Raw genomic sequence first — 18281 nt, 5'->3', positions numbered from 1 at the left:
TACAGGATAGCTGCTGGGTCTTCACATGGCATTACACAGGATACAAGTCTAACTTTGATTTCTCTCTCTCTCACTCATTGCATCCTTCTCCCATTAAACAGCTATGTTGTATCTGGTAGCATCCGGTCACACGCACATAGATAGCAGTGATCTAAAAGGCAGGATGTCTCATTCCTTTTACAGTTAACTGAGGTTAATACAAACTTGCGTGTCATTGAGTGTCATTTGTGTTTCTGTCAAGACTTTGGAGACACGTGGAGAAGCATTTCATGGATGTTTTGCTACTCCCAGGAAGAGGCTTTTTGACGTAACCCACAAACTTTCACTGCCCTCAAGACATGTCATATCGTTCTCTCTCGCGTTCTCTCTCTCTCTCTCTCTCTCTCTCTCTCTCTCAATTCAATTTCAATTTCAATTCAATTTAAGGGCTTTATTGGCATGGGAAACGTGTGTTAACATTGCCAAAGCAAGTGAAGTAGATAGTAAACAAAAGTGAAATAAACAATAAATATTAACAGTAAACATTACACTCAGAAGTTTCAAAAGAATAAAGACATTTCAAATGTCATATTATGTATATATACAGTGTTGTAACAATGTGCAAATAGTTAAAGTACAAATGGGAAAATAAATAAACATAAATATGGGTTGTATTTACAATGGTGTTTGTTCTTCACTGGTTGCCCTTTTCTTGTGGCAACAGGTCACAAATCTTGCAGCTGTGATGGCACACTGTGGTTTTTCACCCAGTAGATAAGGGAGTTTATCAAAATTGGGTTTGTTTTCGAATTCTTTGTGGATCGCTGTAATTTGAGGGAAATATGTGTCTAATATGGTCATATATTTGGCAGGAGGTTAGGAAGTGCAGCTCAGTTTCCACCTCATTTTGTGGGCAGTGTGCACATAGCCTGTCTTCTCTTGAGAGCCAGGTCTGCCTACGGCGGCCTTTCTCAATAGCAAGGCTATGCTCACTGAGTCTGTACATAGTCAAAGCTTTCCTTAAGTTTGGGTCAGTCACAGTGGTCAGGTATTCTGCCACTGTGTACTCTCTGTTTAGGGCCAAATAGCATTCTAGTTTGCTCTGTTTTTTGTTTGTTCTTTCCAATGTGTCAAGTAATTCTCTTTTGTTTTCTCATGATTTGGTTGGGTCTAATTGTGTTGTTGTTGTTGTTGTTGTTGTCCTGGGGCTGTGTGGGGTCTGTTTGTGTTTGTGAACAGAGGCCCAGGACAAGCTTACTTAGGGGACTCTTCTCCAAGTTCATCTCTCTGTGGGTGATGGCTTTGTTATGGAAGGTTTGGGAATCGCTTCCTTTTAAGTGGTTATAGAATTTAACGGCTCTTTTCTGGATTTTGATAATTAGCGGGTATTGGCCTAATTCTGCTCTGCATGCATTATTTGGTGTTTTACGTTGTACACGGAGGATGTTTTTGCAGAATTCTGCATGCAGTGTCTCAATTTGGTGTTTGTCCCATTTTGTGAATTCTTGGTTGGTGAGCGGACCCCAGACCTCAGAACCATCTCTCTCTCTCTCTCTCTCTCTCTCTCTCTCTCTCTCTCTCTCTCATTCACACACCCACCCACCCACACACACACATATACACACATATACACACAAACCCCAACCTGGGTGTCTTAGTCCCGTCGGCGATTAGAGGAAATTACAGGAAGTTAATTAGTGTTATCAGTGGACGGCGAGGTTGCAGCTGACAGAGCTGTACCCTGCTCAAGTCACGTACGGCCGAGAGCCTTGGGTGATATGCCCAAGGAGGAGAGCACACACACATAGGGACATGATCATACCCATACGAACATTTTGAAAATAATATGCTATACGATTTATCTTCCCAAAAATACTATCAAAATGTACAGGTAACTGCCAAAAATAAAGGAAACACTTGAGTAAATTAGGGATACAAAGTATATTGAAAGCAGGTGCTTCCACATAGATGTGGAATGAACAGTCCATCAGCTTAGGGTCACGTATAAAAATGCTGGGCAGGCCCAGTTGCCCATTATTTTGGCTAACATGTCTAGAAGAAGAGATCTCAGTGACTATGAAAGAGGGGTGATTGTTGGGGCACGTTTGGCAGGAGCTTCAGTGACGAAGACTGCTCAACTTGCTGATGTTTCACGATATGCCATGGCCATCTCAGTCACCAGATCTCAACCCAGTTGTAAACTTATGGGAGATTCTGGAGCGGCGCCTGAAACAGCGCTGTCAACACCAAATGATGGAATTTCTCGTGGAAGAATGGTTTCGTATCCCTCCAACAGAGTTCAAGACACTTGTAGAATCTATGGCTCATGGTGGCCCAACGCACTATTTAGACACTTTGTGTTGGTGTTTTAGCAGTTACCTGTACCTTTGTCATGATATTAATAAGATGATATTATAAAGTACAGGTTAGTCGAGATAATTTGTCCATGTAAGTAGGGATAAAGTGACTATGCATAGATAATAAACAGCGAGTAGCAGCAGTGCAAAAACAAAGGGGGGGGTCAATGTAAATAGTCTGGGTGGCCATTTGATTAATTGTTCAGCAGTCTTATGGCTTGGGGATAGAAGCTGTTAAGGAGCCTTTTGGACCTAGACTTGGCGCAGAGAGAACAGTCTATGACTTGGGTGACTGGAGTCTTTGACAATTTTTTGGGCCTTTCTTTGACACCGCCTAGTATATAGGTCGTGGACGGCAGGAAGCTTGGCCCCATGTGGTAGTTATGACGCATGCTCCATATAGGAGGGGAGAAAGCACGTAGGCCTATGCCCAGGCCACACAAATTTGTTCATCCATTACGTAAGGGATACACACTTCCTGTAGGCACTGACTTGATAGATCCAGCGTATAGATTAAATGGGAAAGAGGAAATGCATGAGGTCTGCATATTAAATAGTCAGGAGCGCGTGGCCCATTTAAACCTAAAAGCTACACCACAGATACAGTATTTTAGCATAAAGCATAATCTCACAGTACCTCAAGTAGAATTCCTAGCTTCATTCCAACATAGAAACAGAGTAACAAAGTGACACAGAAACAATTGCCCATGGAAACCCACCTAAACTTAATCAAGGCTCTGTGTATGGCATCAAGTAGGAACAAAAGAAAACCGAAATAAACACAATAAATCCCGTAACTAACTGAACCATGTTGAGGTTACCACAAAATAGAAGTCATGTATGTATTATCCAGAGAGGCAAGAGTGCAGTAGGGCATGTACTCAACCAAATGTCATACAAATAAATATAAAACAGTTTGGCCATCTATCATACATTTTAGTTATGCAATTAGGAGAAAATATTTCATCCTAGGGTTGATAATAAATGGTAGAGAAAAGCATCCAGCACAGTCCTGTTTTGTCCTCATTTTGGGCCTGCTGTCCATTGAAAACCATATTTGTGATGATGGCCTATGTAAGTTGCTGCTGAGACTCAAGGTACAAAAAGTATTGTTCAACAGCCATGGGTCTTTGACTCAACCAAATAAATAGGTAAGTTAACTGATAAACATATGTTAAGGCCTATTACTTCTTCACGTGTGCCTATTCTGTAATCTGTTCAGAAAAGTGAAGTAGAAACCTTACCCACTGGGCACACACTGGTTGAATCAATGTTGTTTCCACGTCATTTCAATTAAATAACGTTGAACCAACGTGGAATAGACGTTGAATTGACATCTGTGCCCAGTGGGTACTTGATATCATAAATGGGAAAAGTATATTTGATACAAACCTTGCAGAGGTAGCCTACTCTATTATCACTGAAAGTACATAGGATTTACACTGGGCATTACACAATATGTTTCTAAAATTGACAAATGTTTTCATTCATAAAACAGTGTTTATTGTTAGTCTTTTCCTATTTCACCACATAATCTCAGACATTTCATTGATAACTAAAACTATCACAGACAGGCAGCCAGCTTAATGATGTGTGTAAAATGAGGGACTGGATGTGTTTTGCAGAAACATCCTAAACGGAAATCCAAGAAAATCCAAGGTAGCAACTGGCAGACCACTGTTGGCCGTCTGCAATGTTTGTGCACACAGTCATTTAATCAAATGGTGGCATTCAAAATAAAATAAAATGTCTGAAAACAGTCAAATTGTTTCACAAATATGATTTCTTGTCATTGTGCATTATGTTTGTCTATTCAACTAATGACCTGTAGTGCATTTTCAAAATTAGAAGAAAATATAATATAATATAAATTCAATTGAAGACAGCCTGCTTACTAGAGTAAATATATTTGCATTTAATTAATTTATTACAACATGTTCTTTCATTTAATTTATGTAGGCCTATTTTGATTATCTATACATTACATTTTTGTATTGCAAATATTTAGACATATTTTAGGCAAATTATTCAAAATGTACTTTTTATATTTAGTAATGAGTTTGAGGCATTTCACTGTACTTGTGCATGTGACATTAAAACTTGAATAATTGCCTTTGACTATCAAAACAGTTTCATTGATAGGAATGAATCATTTATGTACAAATGTAATGTGCTCAAATCTAGAATCTATCAGAGAATACTTTTCAAGCTCCCACCCAATCTCCCGCAAATCAATCAATCACGTTCGTGTTTAGATTTACACGTAGATTTACACGTTCGTGTATAGAACAATTAACTGCCGTTGCCTATCAACTTCACTGGATGAGGTTGTCAAATTGAGTGATTTCAAATGGAGAAAAAAGAAGGTAAAACGGAAACACATTGTTGAGTACGAACCTGTTGAGTGCTAACAGTAATTGTAAAGTTGTGTGGTTGTTGAAATAAAGGTCCCTTAGGAAGTAATGCTGTAGGCCTACTAGTTAGAGTTCAGCTTGTGATGATGCTGTGGTTAGCAACTGGAATTGAGATTGTAACTAGCTAGATACCTTTTTTTTTTTTGCCAATTATCAATCAAACAAACCCTTTATCGAAGGAAGTACATTTCGAAATATCAAGAGGCTTCCAGATGTTTTCCTCAGACCTGTGCATAAACGTGGGCCTAACGCAGTAAGCTAGATGCCCTATAGATGGCGGTAGAGGAGAACACAGCCAGGCCTAATATAAAAACAACAACAAGAGAGCTCCACACTTACAACCCACTTTCTTTGCTAATTGCCATGATATGTAAAGTTCCTATTAACCGCAGCTCTAGGATAATCATGCCCTGTATTTCAGATGACAGTATCAATTCAGTAATCTACCCTACCCTGAGTGGCGCAGTGGTCTAAGGCAATTTATCGCGAGTGCTAACTGTGCCACTAGAGATCCTGGTTCGAATCCAGGCTCTGTCGCAGCCGGCCGTGACCGGGAGACTCATGGGCGGCGCACAATTGGCCCAGCGTCGTCCAGGGTAGGGGAGGGAATGGCCGGCAGGGATGTAGCTCAGTTGATAGAGTATGGCGTTTGCAACGCCAGGGTTGTGGGTTCGATTCCCACGGGGGGCCAGTATATTATTGTATTCACTAACTGTAAGTCGCTCTAGATAAGAGCGTCTGCTAAATGACTAAAATGTAAATGTGAAATGACCCCAAACAGACAATATTTGTAAAATTTATAGAATATTTAAACAGGGCTCTACGCTGACCATTTGTTACAAGGAGCACGTGTGTGCCTTAGTTGAAAAAATGTAGGTGCACACAAAGAAATTTAGGAGCACAATGAAAAATATTTGAGGTAATAAAGCTAGAATCCTTGATTTTTCTAGGCTCATTGGTGCTCCTAAATTAAAATTCCAGGTTGCACAGCAAAATATTTAGGCGTATATGTGAGTAAAATGGTCACACTGTAGAGCCCTGTTAAATGTTATAATGATTGCTGCAGGTCCCAATTGTCTTCAACATACCTATACATTTCATATTATTTCAGCCTGCAAATCTGGATATGGAGTGTGTGATAGAGCAGTAATGAGTCAACCCAACACTCCGGCAAAGTGGAACTCAAGGATTCTGGACTGTTGCATTGACAGGAGAGTCTGTAAGTGTAGACTGTAATAACAAACATAAACATTATTTAACATCTTTTGATGTCTTCAAATTCATAATAACTTGTATCTTCCAGGTTTGTGTGGCACCTTCTGTTCAATGTGCCTAGCCTGTCAGATGGCTGAGAGGTATGGTGAATGCTTCTGTCTCCCCCTGCTGCCAACAACAATGATGATGATGCGCACATCAATGAGAGAGAGATACAACATCCCGGTGAGATAGCTAGTCTAGGACAGTGCAACAAACATAAAAGACATCTGTGTATTATTGAATAGCTGCTTTTTATCATCACAGTGATATTGCTGAACAACCTCATTGTCAATTTTGATAGCTTGGTTTGACTGTATGATTTATGTGTACTTATACAGTACAGTAGTCACCAAATAAGCAAAATATTATTTTTCTATCATCCCTCTGTATTTCTAGGGCAGCTTAATTGATGACTGGGCAGTGCACATGTTCTGTGGACCCTGTGCTCTATGTCAGATGGCAAGAGAGATGAAACACCAGCTGGGTTGAGATTGAAAGGCAATCAATCCATTTTAGCTTTGGGGATCTGTGCATACCTAATAAAATAAGAAGAAACACACTGATGCATTTATATTACACACAGTATCTGATGAATTCCAAGTGAATAAGTCATGCATGGAATTTACAAAAAGACCTAATAAACCTGCATGTACGATTATACAACTTTTGAAGGACAATTAGACTATTGTGCACAACCATAAAACATTTGTTTTAGTTTATATTCTTGCACATGCAGCTGTCAATTTGACTATTGATTATTGTTTGTTGCTAAAACAATGACAAAGTAAAGTACAATTAATATACATGAGGAAATACTCTCACAGAATTGTCAATACATTTCCATAGTAATGGCAATGGATGGAGGCATGATCGTGGCTGTGGAATGCAATTTATGAACCACCGTTGCCTAGTAACATCCAAAGCGCCAAAGCGTGCCATAACCGTAAGCTAACTTTCTAGCTAAGTTAGGCTTGTTTGGTAACCTCTAGGTACGTTTTTGAAACGCAAAAGAAAAGTTTACTAAAAAGTAAACATTAAGAATGTAAATGCATTACTTTGCAGATAATTTTATTTTCTAATATTTAAATTTGCTCAAGTGACTAGCTACTGTTGCTAGTAGCCAGCTAGTTATTGACAGCTAACGTTAGCTAGCTAGCTAGCTATTCGTATGAGCTAGCTAGCTAGAAGTAAAATATAGGCCTGTAATAATTGTGTATTAATTTATATTAATTGAGCAGGGTAGTTACAGGAAATATGTGCAACGTATTTCAAGACGCCACTACAAGCCAACCAAGAACTTTAGCTGGGGGCCAGTTTGCCGGGATCCAGAAAAAGACATGGAGCTCTGGAGTGATGGATTGCTGTGTCGACATAGATGTTTGTAAGTCAAGACTAGTTAGGTTTAACGGCTAGAATGGTACCTACACTTTTTGATTGTTTGCATACTATTTGACTAATACAAGCCAAGATGTACACTCTACATATTTATTTAGACAGTGAAGCTAAAACTTTGAATCTGGCTCTATATTCCAGCATTTAGAATTTGAGATAAAACATGTTATATGAAGCAACAGTACAGAATGTCACCTTCTATTTGAGGGTATTTTCATTCATATCTGTTTTACCATTTAGAAATGAAAGCACTTTATGTAGCCTATCTAGCCCCCATTTGAAGCTGTCATATGTATTTTAACAAATTCCCTTATAGTGTATTACATTTAGTCAAACGTTTCTTATTTGATCCCATATACCTAGCACGCAATGACTACATCATGGTTGTGACTCTACAAACTTGGTGGATGCGTTTGCAGTTTGTTTGGTTGTGTTTCAGATTATGTTGTGCCCAATAGAAATGAATGGTGTGATTTTGGAGTCACTTTTATTGTAAATAAGAATAGAATGTGTCTCTGAACACCTCTACATTAATGTGGATGCTACCATGATTAGGGATAATCATTAATAAATCGTGAATATTGATGAGTAAGAAAGTTACAGATGCATAACTATCATACCCCCAAGAAAATCCTGACTTCCCCTGTTATTGGTAATGGTGAGATGTTAGCATGTTTTGGGGGCATCTGTAACTTTCTCACTCATCCTTATTTACATTTACATTTAAGTCATTTAGCAGACGCTCTTATCCAGAGCGACTTACAGGAGCAATTAGGGTTAAGTGCCTTGCTCAAGGGCACATTTACGTCATTTAGCAGACGCTCTAGTCCAGAGCGACTCACAAATTGATGCATTCACCCTATAGCCAGTGGGATAACCACTTTACAATTTTTTTGGGGGGGGTAGAAGGATTACTTTATCCTATCCCAGGTATTCCTTAAAGAGGTGGGGTTTCAAATGTCTCCGGAAGGTGGTGAGTGACTCCGCTGTGGGGGGTAGAAGGATTACTTTATCCTATCCCAGGTATTCCTTAAAGAGGTGGGGTTTCAAATGTCTCCGGAAGGTGGTGAGCGACTCCGCTGTGTGTGTGGGGGGGTAGAAGGATTGCTTTATCCTATCCCAGGTATTCCTTAAAGAGGTGGGGTTTCAAATGTCTCCGGAAGGTGGTGAGTGACTCCGCTGTCCTGGCGTCGTGAGGGAGCTTGTTCCACCATTGGGGTGCCAGAGCAGCGAACAGTTTTGACTGGGCTGAGCGGGAACTATGCTTCCGCAGAGGAAGGGAGCCAGCAGGCCAGAGGTGGATGAACGCAATGCCCTCGTTTGGGTGTAGGGACTGATCAGAGCCCGAAGGTACGGAGGTGCCGTTCCCCTCGCTGCTCCAAAGGCAAGCACCATGGTCTTGTAACGGATGCGAGCTTCAACTGGAAGCCAGTGGAGTGTGCGGAGGAGGGGGTGACGTGAGAGAACTTGGGAAGGTTGAACACCAGACGGGCTGCGGCATTCTGGATGAGTTGTAGGGGTTTAATGGCACATGCAGGGAGGCCAGCCAACAGCGAGTTGCAGTAATCCAGACGGGAGATGACAAGTGCCTGGATTAGGACCTGTGCCGCTTCCTGTGTGAGGCAGGGTCGTACTCTCGAATGTTGTAGAGCATGAACCTGCAGGAGCGGGTCACCGCCTTGATGTTAGCGGAGAACGACAGGGTGTTGTCAGGGTCACGCCAAGGCTCTTCGCACTCTGGGAGGAGGACACAACGGAGTTGTCAACCGTGATGGCGAGATCATGGAACGGGCAGTCCTTCCCGGGAGGAAGAGCAGCTCCGTCTTGCCAGGGTTCAGCTTGAGGTGGTGATCCGTCATCCATACTGATATGTCTGCCAGACATGCAGAGATGCGATTCGCCACCTGGTTATCAGAAGGGGGAAAGGAGAAGATTAGTTGTGTATCGTCAGCGTAGCAATGATAGGAGAGGCCGTGTGAGGATATGACAGAGCCAAGTGACTTGGTGTATAGGGAGAAAAGGAGAGGGCCTAGAACTGAGCCCTGGGGACACCAGTGGTGAGAGCACGTGGTGCGGAGACAGCTTCTCGCCACGCCACTTGGTAGGAGCGACCGGTCAGGTAGGACGCAATCCAGGAGTGAGCCGCGCGGGAGATGCCCAGCTCGGAGAGGGTGGAGAGGAGGATCTGATGGTTCACAGTATCAAAGGCAGCAGACAGGTCTAGAAGGACAAGAGCAGAGGAGAGAGAGTTAGCTTTAGCAGTGCGGAGAGCCTCCGTGACACAGAGAAGAGCAGTCTCAGTTGAATGACCAGTCCTGAAACCTGATTGGTTTGGATCAAGAAGGTCATTCTGAGAGAGATAGCAAGAGAGTTGGCTAAAGACGGCACGCTCAATAGTTTTGGAAAGAAAAGAAAGAAGGGATACTGGTCTGTAGTTGTTGACATCAGTGGGGTCGAGTGTTGGTTTTTTTGAGAAGGGGAGCAACTCTCGCTCTCTTGAAGACGGAAGGGACATGGCCAGCGGTCAAGGATGAGTTGATCAGCGAGGTGAGGTAGGGGAGAAGGTCACCGGAGATGGTCTGGAGAAGAGAGGAGGGGATGGGGTCAAGCGGGCAGGTTGTTGGGCGGCCTGCAGTCACAAGTCGCAGGATTTTATCTGGAGAGAGAGGGAGAAAGAAGTCAAAGCATAGGGTAGGGCAGTGTGAGCAGGACCAGCAGTGTCATTAGACTTAACAAACGAGGATCGGATGTCGTCAACCTTCTTTTCAAAGTGGTTGACGAAGTCATCCACAGAGAGAGGAGGGGGATTCAGGAGGAGGAAAATGTGGCAAAGAGCTTCCTAGGGTTAGAGGCAGATGCTTGGAATTTAGAGTGGTAGAAGGTGGCCTTAGCAGCAGAAACAGATGAAGAAAATGTAGAGAGGAGGGAGTGAAAAGATGCCAGGTCGGCAGGGAGTTTAGTTTTCTTCCATTTCCGCTCCGCTGCCCGGAGCTCTGTTCTGTGAGCTCGCAATGAGTCATCAAGCCACGGAGCTGGAGGGGAGGACCGAGCCGGCCGGGAGGATAGGGGACACAGAGAGTCAAAGGATGCAGAAAGGGAGGGAGAGGAGGGTTGAGGAGGCAGAATCAGGAGATTGGAGGGAGAAGGATTGAGCAGAGGGAAGAGATGATAGGATGGAAGAGGAGAGAGTAGTGGGAGAGAGAGAGGCCGAAGGTTGCGGCGGCGCATTACCATCTGTGTAGGGGCAGAGTGAGTAGTGTGGGAGGAGAGCGAGAGAGAAAAGGAAACAAAGTAGTGGTCGGAGACATGGAGGGGAGTTGCAGTGAGATTAGTAGAGGAGCAGCATCTAGTGAAGATGAGGTCAAGCGTATTGCCTGCCTTGTGAGTAGGGGGGACGGTGAGAGGGTGAGGTCAAAAGAGGAGAGGAGTGGAAAGAAGGAGGCAGAGAGAAATGAGTCAAATGTGGACATAGGGAGGTTGAAATCCCCCAAAACTGTGAGGGTGAGCCATCCTCAGGAAAGGAACTTATCAAGGCGTCAAGCTCATTGATGAACTCTCCAAGGGAACCTGGAGGGCGATAGATGACAAGGATATTAAGCTTAAATGGGCTAGTGACTGTGACAGCATGGAATTCAAATGAGGAGATAGACAGATGGGTTAGGGGAACAATTGAGAATGTCCACTTGGGAGAGATGAGGATTCCTGTACCACCACCCCTCTGACCAGATGCTCTCGGGGTATGCGAGAACACATGGTCAGACGAGGAGAGAGCAGTAGGAGTAGCAGTGTTTTCAGTGGTAATCCATGTTTCCGTCAGCGCCAGGAAGTCGAGGGACTGGAGGTTGGCATAGGCTGGGATGAAGTCAGCTTTGTTGGCAGCAGAACGGCAGTTCCAGAGGCTGCCTGAGACCTGGAACTCCAGGTGTGGGGTGCGTGCAGGGACCACCAGGTTAGAGAGGCAGCAGCCACGCGGTGTGGTGCGTTTGTGTAGCCTGTGCAGAGAGGGAGAGAACAGGGATAGGCAGAGGCATAGTTGACAGGCTGTAGCAAATGGCTACAAAAATGCAGAGGAGATCGGAATGAAATGAGCTAAGCATCTGGGAGAGGAGAGAGCAGGGCCTCCCTCACCAAAAACTTCTACCTCAGAAACTAAAATTGTTTCACTGAACCACCCAAACAAAAACTCTCCCAACTTCCACCTTTAGAAATCAGAATTGTTGTGAACCACAGCGGTTCAATGTTTAAAGGAATAGACTCAACCCACTTTATTCAGCTAGCTAACTATGACACCATAGCTAACTAGCATGATAGCATCCAATAACAATAACACACAGTTTAGCACCAACACTTGGTCACAACAAACCACCAATAGTGTGTTAACTAGCTAACTAGCATGCTAGCATCCAGTAACACACAGTTTAGCACCAACACTTGGTCACATCAAACCACCAATAGTGAGTTAACACACTAAACAGATCATTCGTGTCTGTGTCAAGTTCCTTTCATGACGCAGCAATGATTAAACGTTGGCTAGCTAGGACAAGTATATTGTATTTAGCTACTACAGTACAGTTAGCTGGTCGTGTTGGGTAGCTAGCAATGGCCACTGTGTTGACTTTGTTTGGAGAACGGCTAGCTAGCTAGCCCGTGCTACACCCGGCACACAATGGCTACTGTGTTGACTCTGACTCTGTTCGAAAACGGCTAGTTAGCTCGCTTCGTGCTACAGCCGGCACGGCCGAAGACACTGCCAACCTACAGTAACTACCCACAACAACCCACGATGCCTAGCTATGACGCCATAGCTAACTAGCATGCTAGCATCCATTAACACACAGTTTAGCACCAATACTTGGTTACAACAAACTGCCAAGAGTGTGTTAACACACTAAACAGATAATTCATGTCCGTGTCTAGTTCCTTTCATAACGCATAACGCAGCAAAAATTAAACGTTGGCTAGCAGCACATTAACATTGGAAACAGCTCTCCACCGTTGCTAAACGTTACCAGTAGCTACCCGCTAGCTAGCTAGCCTCGTGCTTCGATACTAACCTACAATAATTACCTATTCGCGATTCATTCATGATCAGGCCTATCTGTAATCATGGTAGCATCCACATTAATGTAGAAGTGTTCTAAACATTTTATATTCTTATTTACAATAAAAGTTATTTCAAAATGACACAATATATTATTCACCATTCTTTTCTATTGGGCACAATACACAGTGCATTCGGAAAGTATTCAGACCCCTTGACTTTTTACACATTTTGTTACGTTACAGCCTTATTCTAAAATGGATCAAATTGTCGTCGTCGTCCCCCCGTCATCAATCTACACACGATACCCCATAATGACAAAGGAAAAACAGTTTATTTAGACATTTCTGGACATTTATATATATATATACACTACCAGTCAAAAGTTCAGACACACCTACTCATTCAAGGGTCTTTCTTTATTTTTACAATTTTTACATTGTAGAATAATAGTGAAGACATCAAAACTATTAAATAACACATATGGAATGATGTATTAACCAAAAAAGTGTTAAATAAATCAAAATATATTTTCTATTTGAGATTCTTCAAATAGCCACCCTTTGCCTTGATGACAGCTTTGCACACTCTTGGCAAACTTGTCCAAACTTTTGACTGGTACTGTATATAAAAAATAAAATAATGAAATATCACATTTACATAAGTGTTCAGACCCTTTACTCAGTACTTTGTTGAAGCACTTTTGGCAGCGATTACAGCCTTGAGTCTTCTTGGATATGACGCTACCAGCTTGGCACACCTGTATTTGGGGAGTTTCTCCCATTCTTCTTGGCAGATCCTCTCAAGCTCTGTCAGGTTGGAAGGGGAGCATCGCTGCACAGCTATTTTCAAGTCTCTCCAGAGATGTTCGATCGGGTTCAAGTCCGGGCTCTGGCTGGGCCACTCAAAGACATTCAGAGACTTGTCCCGAAGCCACTCCTGCGTTGTCTCGGCTGTGTGCTTAGGGTTGTTGTCCTGTTGGAATGTGAACCTTCGCTCCAGTCTGAGGTCCTGAGCGCTCTGGAGCAGGTTTTCATCAAGGATCTCTCTGTACTTTGCTCCGTTCATCTTTCTCTCAATCCTGACTAGTCTCCCAGTCCCTGCCGCTGAAAAACATCCCCACAGCATGATGCTGCCACCACCATGCTTCACCATAGGGATGGTGCAAGGTTTCCTCCAGACGTGACGCTTGGCATTCAGGCCAAATAGTTCAGTCTTGGTTTCATCAGACCAGAGAATCTTGTTTCTCATGGTCTGAGGGTCCTTTAGGTGCCTTTTGGCAAACTCCAAGAGGTCTGTCATGTGCCTTTTACTGAGGAGTGGCTTCCGTCTGGCCTCTCTACCATAAAGGCCTGATTGGTGGAGTGCTGCAGAGATGGTTGTCCTTCTGGAAGGTTCTCCCATCTCCTCAGAGGAACTCTGGAGCTCTGTCAGAGTGACCATCGGGTTCTTGGTCACCTCCCTGACCAAGGCAGGAAGATTCTTGGTGGTTAAAAACTTCTTCCATTTAAGAATGATGGAGGCCACTGTGTTCTTGGGGACCTTCAATGCTGAAGACATTTTTTGGTACCATTCCCCAGATCTGTGCCTCGACACAATCCTGTCTCGGAGCTCTACGGACAATTCCTTCGACCTCATGGCTTGGTGTTTGCTCTGACATGCACTGTCAACTGTGGGACCTTATATAGACAGGTGTGTGCCTTTCCAAATCATGTCCAATCAATTGAATTTACCACAGGTGGACTCCAATGAAGTTGTAGAAACATCTCAAGAATGATCAATGGAAACAGGATGCACCTGAGCTCAATTTCGAGTCTCATAGCAAAGGGTCTGAATACTTATGTAAATAAGGTATTTCCGTTTATTTATTTTTATACATATGCTAAAATGTCTAAAAACCTGTTTTCGCTTTGTCATTATGGGGTATTGTGTGTAGATAGATGAGGAAAATATTTGATTTAATCAATTTTAGAATAAGACTGTAACGTAACAAAATGTGGAAAAAGTCAAGGGGTCTGAATACTTTCCGAATGCACTGTAACCCGAAACACAACCAAAACAAACTGCAAATGCATCTAAATGCCTTATAGTGTATTACATTTAGTCAAAAGTTGAATATTTGGTCCTATATTCTTAGCACGCAACAACTACATCAAGCTTGTGACTACAGACTCAATTCAGTTTGCTTCCATATGGCTGGTTTCACATTTGTCTCCAGGGATCATAATAAAAAATAATCTAAAACAATTGCTATGTGTATTTACAATCCCCTTCTCCAATCGGATTATTAATTTACCTAGCTCTTATCAATAGATCTTATCAAGTTGTAAATTACAGTGCATGGAGAATGGTGTTATTTTTATCGCAAAAAAAGTACGTCGATGCTTTTTCCACATGGAACTGGTAGGTTTGCTAGACCTTATTAATGGTTTCTTTGCGCGTAAAGGTGGTGGAATTACAGTTGGAAGTTGTTTTTCAACTACTCCAAAAATTTATTGTTAACAAACTATTGTTTTGGCAAGTCGGTTAGGACATCTACTTTGTGCATGACACAAGTAATTTTTCCAACAATTGTTTACAGGCAGATTATTTCACTTATAATTCACTCTATCACAATTCCAGTGGGTCAGAAATGTACATACACTAAGTTGACTGTGCCTTTAAACAGCTTGGAAAATTCCAGAAAATTATGTCATGGCTTTAGAAGCTTCTGATAGGCTAATTGACATCATTTGAGTCAATTGGAGGTGTACTTGTGGATGTATTTCAAGGCCTACCTTCAAACTCAGTGCCTCTTTGCTTGACATCATGGGAAAATCAAAAGAAATCAGCCAAGACCTCAGAAAAAAAATGGTAGACCTCCACTAGTCTGGTTCATCCTTGGGAGCAATTTCCAAACGCCTGAAGGTACCACGTTAATCTGTACAAACAATAGTACGCAAGTATAAACACCATGGGAACACGCAGCCGTCATACCGCTCAGGAAGAAGATCTCCTAGAGATGAACGTACTTTGGTGCGAAAAGTGCAAATCAATCAAATGTGGTTAGAGGAAATTAGTAGGTGTCTATGAACAATTATTATGACGGTTGTGTAGCTTTGTTTTATACCAATATGTCAGTTGTTGGCTACTATGTAACTGATTGTTGCTAACGTCATATTATTATGATGGATTATGACATTGTTTTCAGTACCATTTCAATAATGTAGTTTCTTCCGAAAAATAGGGGTTGGTCATCCCGACCGTTACACAACTGTAGCCATCAGTGTTTATAATGCTCTCTAGTGGTGTACAGAAAAACCTCAGTCCCCTCCCCAGAAAAGATAAGCACGATGAGCTCAAAACCAGTTCTGTGAGGGTGTCCATTTCTTCAGTATGCAGTTCCACAGTTCCCTTCCCTGGGTACGTTGAAGTATGTGATACTCACTCCATGAGGAAGGCCTTGTATACACACAGCCCAAGGAGTACAGTCACAGGCAGACGGAAACTCTTCGGGAGGTCGTACCGCGTGAACATCCACACCACTGCTGCCATGGCGATATAGTGCACCTGAAATAGCAGACATGACACCGAATTTCCTTAAAAACTAGACCTCTTCCAAGCCCTCCACCGGAAATGTTATATTGATGAGTATTCATTATCTAAGTATTACCAGGCTGATGTTGGAGTCGAAGCTCATCTGTATGTACTTCCAGTCAAACTCAATGCCTCTGGCACCCACCCATAGAGGTATACACCTGGATGACAGGGCAAGAGGATTAAATACAAGAGACACCATTGCAATTAAACAAACTGCCAACTATACTACTGAGCTTGGGCAGTGAACGACTAATCTTTGCAGGCCTTGGCAGAAATGAATGTGAATCTGGAATGCACCCAATGAGAGAGAAAGAGAAACAGCAGGGGGACAGAGAAAGATAGACAAAGAGAACGTACCTTGACATAACAAGCTCTGCTGTGGCCCATCCCATCGCTGCCACCATGATCTTGTACTCTCCCTTCCCAGCGTTCCTGGACATGACCAGATGCAGGCCCAGAAGGTCAGCTAGGTCCACCGTGGCCTTCATAAACTCACCAACAAAGTCGTACACGCCAGCTCCTCCCTCCCATGTGGGGAAAAATGTGGCTAGAAACAGCATCTGGAACAGAGATATTGTTAATGCAGTAACAAAAAAAATGTTTTATTGTCACATACACCGGATAGGTGCAGTAAAACGTGTTGTTTTACAGGGTCAGCCATAGTAGTACGTCGCCCCTGGAGCAAATTAGGGGTAAGTGTCTTGCTCAAGGGCAAATCAACAGAATTTTCACCTTGTCGGCTGAGTATTCAAACCAGCGACCTTTCGGTTACTAACCGCTAGGCTACCTGCCGCCCTAGTAGGACACATTAACTAGTAGGCTACATATTAGTAATCAAAGCAGTGTTTAGTCTGCATCCCAATGTGATCATCAGTTCTTTCAACAGAATGATGATACTTGTATTGTTTTTCAGAAAACAGACAGTTTGTTGTCAATGCTCACCTTGCATAGCTGCACAAATAGGTAGGTAGCTCCTGCTTGAACACATCTCCAGAATGCATTGTATTCTGATCTATAATAGGGATAGAGAGATACATTGTTCAAAACATTCTAGTATACAGACACATGGTTGCCTACAGTGGCGGAGGATTGGCTGACCTCCTCCCAATCTGCAGACATTTCCAAGTAGATTAACATTTCACCCTCTAAAGTAAGGGTGGCTAGCTAGTGAACAGATCATAAAAATGACATGTTCAGTAGCTAAATGTATGGGGTCAATAACAAATTAATCTAATGCAGTTTATATAGCTGGAAAGAACAACCATGAAGACAGAGGTTTACGTATCAGAGGTGCTGATACTTACAATCCACTGCACTTGTAGGTGATAAAGTAGGGAAAATAAGCCAAGGCAATGCAATTCCCGAAATGAAAGAGCGTCATATTGCCAGGGAGTCCAACACTGGCGAATCCTCCAACGACTCTTTGAATGAATGAAGACAAGATAGCTATTAGCTAGCAACATTTATTGACACAACATTAGCTAGCTAGTTATTTCAGATTGACGAAGCATTGTAGCAGTCAATCTGACAGTAGCGTTACTTGCTAGCATCTTCTCCTCCTGCACGCTCAACGGGCTGATTATGTGCAAGGTCTAACATATTTCTTCCACTCGTATTGTAAATTGAAATCTGTTAGATAAATGAAATGCGTAGAAATAACACAGGTCTAAATGAAGATCGGCAAGAACCATTCACAAATACGTGTACTTACTCAGATTGAACGAGGGATTATTGAGATGCTAATGCTAGTTTGCTAACTCGTTGGATGAAGGACGGAAACTAGTTTTCTACTAGTTACCACAGCCACAAAGTCAAAATGGCTATATCGTAGAAAATTCATAAAAACATAAATGTGCCTTTTTGTCTTATTTTAAGGTTAGGGTTAGGCATAAGGTTAGCGGTGTGGTTAGGTTTAAAAACAGATTTTTAGAAGATAAATTGTAGAAATAGGCGGGGTTTATGACTTTGTGCGTGTGGTAACTAATGACGACCCGGAAACTACCAGTCCTACCTTTAAATGATTCCGGTTACCCTTGAAGTCTCCGTCCTATCTTTCCGCTCGTTTGCTTAGCGCCTTAGTTTAGTTATTCAAAGAGGGTCTTGTAAAGCAAATGGGCGGAACAACAGAACGGAGTCATCATGGGTAACCGGAATAATTTCAAGTCAAGTTTCTGCAAAGATTGTTTAGTATGAAAAGGTTTTAAAACTTCGGTGGTTTCTTCTCTTCATGCATCGTCTTTCACATGAAAAATACAACTAATG

General features: G+C 42.4%; 2 protein-coding genes across 3 annotated transcripts; one reads left to right on the top strand and one right to left on the bottom strand.

Moving 5' to 3' along the window:
- Positions 1-4475: 4475 nt before the first annotated feature.
- On the top strand, positions 4476-6566 carry LOC121537589 (cornifelin homolog A-like). The gene is made up of 4 exons (XM_041845183.2): positions 4476-4702; positions 5862-5969; positions 6054-6190; positions 6404-6566. The coding sequence occupies exons 1-4, from the start codon at positions 4687-4689 to the stop codon at positions 6494-6496; spliced, it is 354 nt and encodes a 117-aa protein (XP_041701117.1). The 5' UTR covers positions 4476-4686; the 3' UTR covers positions 6497-6566.
- Positions 6567-15501: 8935 nt separating this feature from the next.
- Positions 15502-18097, bottom strand: LOC121537323 (transmembrane protein 147). 2 transcript variants are annotated; one of them, XM_045212822.1, is made up of 6 exons: positions 18031-18097; positions 17324-17440; positions 16962-17031; positions 16377-16579; positions 16093-16177; positions 15502-15989 (listed from the first exon to the last, which is right to left on the bottom strand). In XM_045212822.1, exons 2-6 carry the CDS (start codon positions 17398-17400, stop codon positions 15864-15866), a joined length of 561 nt encoding a protein of 186 aa, XP_045068757.1. In that variant the 5' UTR covers positions 17401-17440; positions 18031-18097; the 3' UTR covers positions 15502-15863. The 2 variants fall into 2 exon arrangements, with proteins under 2 accessions (XP_045068757.1, XP_045068756.1); XM_045212821.1 differs by lacking the exon at positions 18031-18097 and adding an exon at positions 17731-17932 and having other exon boundaries at positions 17324-17438.
- Between the last annotated feature and the right edge of the window lie 184 nt (positions 18098-18281).

The sequence above is a fragment of the Coregonus clupeaformis genome, unplaced genomic scaffold, assembly GCF_020615455.1.
Source record: "Coregonus clupeaformis isolate EN_2021a unplaced genomic scaffold, ASM2061545v1 scaf0053, whole genome shotgun sequence".
In the NCBI taxonomy this organism is placed as follows: Eukaryota; Metazoa; Chordata; class Actinopteri; order Salmoniformes; family Salmonidae; genus Coregonus; species Coregonus clupeaformis.
Note: the sequence above shows the minus strand (reverse complement) of the source record. Positions and strands in the feature narration are given on the sequence as shown.